The sequence below is a fragment of the Lissotriton vulgaris genome, chromosome 6 (genome assembly GCF_964263255.1).
Source record: "Lissotriton vulgaris chromosome 6, aLisVul1.2, whole genome shotgun sequence".
NCBI lineage: Eukaryota > Metazoa > Chordata > Amphibia > Caudata > Salamandridae > Lissotriton > Lissotriton vulgaris.
The window spans coordinates 1659824371-1659825393 of NC_141694.1; the positions used below are offsets into that span (position 1 = coordinate 1659824371).

Below are 1023 nucleotides of genomic sequence, written 5' to 3' on the forward strand. Positions count from 1 at the left end.
TGCTCGGTTAAAATGCCTGTCTGTCTTGATTTCTTTTCAACAGCCACCTTATTACCAGGCAGAGCGAATGGGGTGGAGGGGGGTTTGTTGGAAGAACGAGGGCGCTGCAAAAGAAATATCTGTTTGCGGGGTGATTTTTATCGCCACGGATAATATTGTGCCATGAGAGCGCGCATGAAGTCGCCAGGACAAGGCTGATTGCTTAATTCTTGAGCTGAAAAGGACTGCTTGCTGCTCCATAGCCCAGTTGCACGGGGTCTTTAAAGGGCGATGGGGGGTCCGGGGAATAAAATGTTCACTTTTTGGAGCAATTCATTACAAGGCTTCCGTTGCCACTGAAGTAAACGGCACCATTCCAAGATGGCGGTGAGCTCCGGGATGTCTTGTGCGCTGTGAGCTATTACTTTGTATACAAACAGCCGTTTGAGTAGAACCGTGTTCGGTGACCTTGGAGTCGGAGCTGCCGGGGCGCACGGCGCGACAGTAGGCGGGCTCATAGACAGAAGGGACCGCCATGGGTGATGTGTCGGAGCGTAGCCTGTATCTTGCCGTAACTCTCGCCTTTGCCTCAGGGGTGCTGGTGGGGTGGCAAGCTAACCGCCAGCGTAGAAGGTTCTTGGACTGGAAACGGAAGCGACTGCATGACAAACTCATCGAGACCCAGAAGAAGCTCGACCTTTCCTAAACATTGCTCAAACAGGCGAGTCTCCCCAAAGTAAATAAACCCTTAGTGTGCATCATGTGTGCAGGACAGAGGAGTGCAGTGTTTTTAAAGTGGCACGTGTTCTAATGCTTCCGGGCAGGTTTTGGTAACTTTTTGCGCCCATGAGTCACAGGTTTGGTCTGTGGTATATGACAAGGGTTTTATAAAAAGTGAAACTCCCCGGTGGGAAAGATGACTGATAGAGGCACGGACTCTGTGATTTAAACAACAGATAGAGTGTTGGCAGGGAAATTTCCACTGTACTACAGTAACGAGAAATATGACGACTGCGCAGTAAACAAGTTTTCCAACTACTGCTT

General features: G+C 49.9%; 1 protein-coding gene across 1 annotated transcript; it reads left to right on the forward strand.

Moving 5' to 3' along the window:
• Window positions 1-357: 357 nt before the first annotated feature.
• Window positions 358-720, forward strand: LOC147709271 (mitoregulin-like). Its single transcript, XM_086925454.1, has one exon. It carries the CDS (start codon window positions 515-517, stop codon window positions 683-685), a length of 171 nt encoding a protein of 56 aa, XP_086781580.1. The 5' UTR covers window positions 358-514; the 3' UTR covers window positions 686-720.
• The last annotated feature ends 303 nt before the right edge of the window (window positions 721-1023 follow it).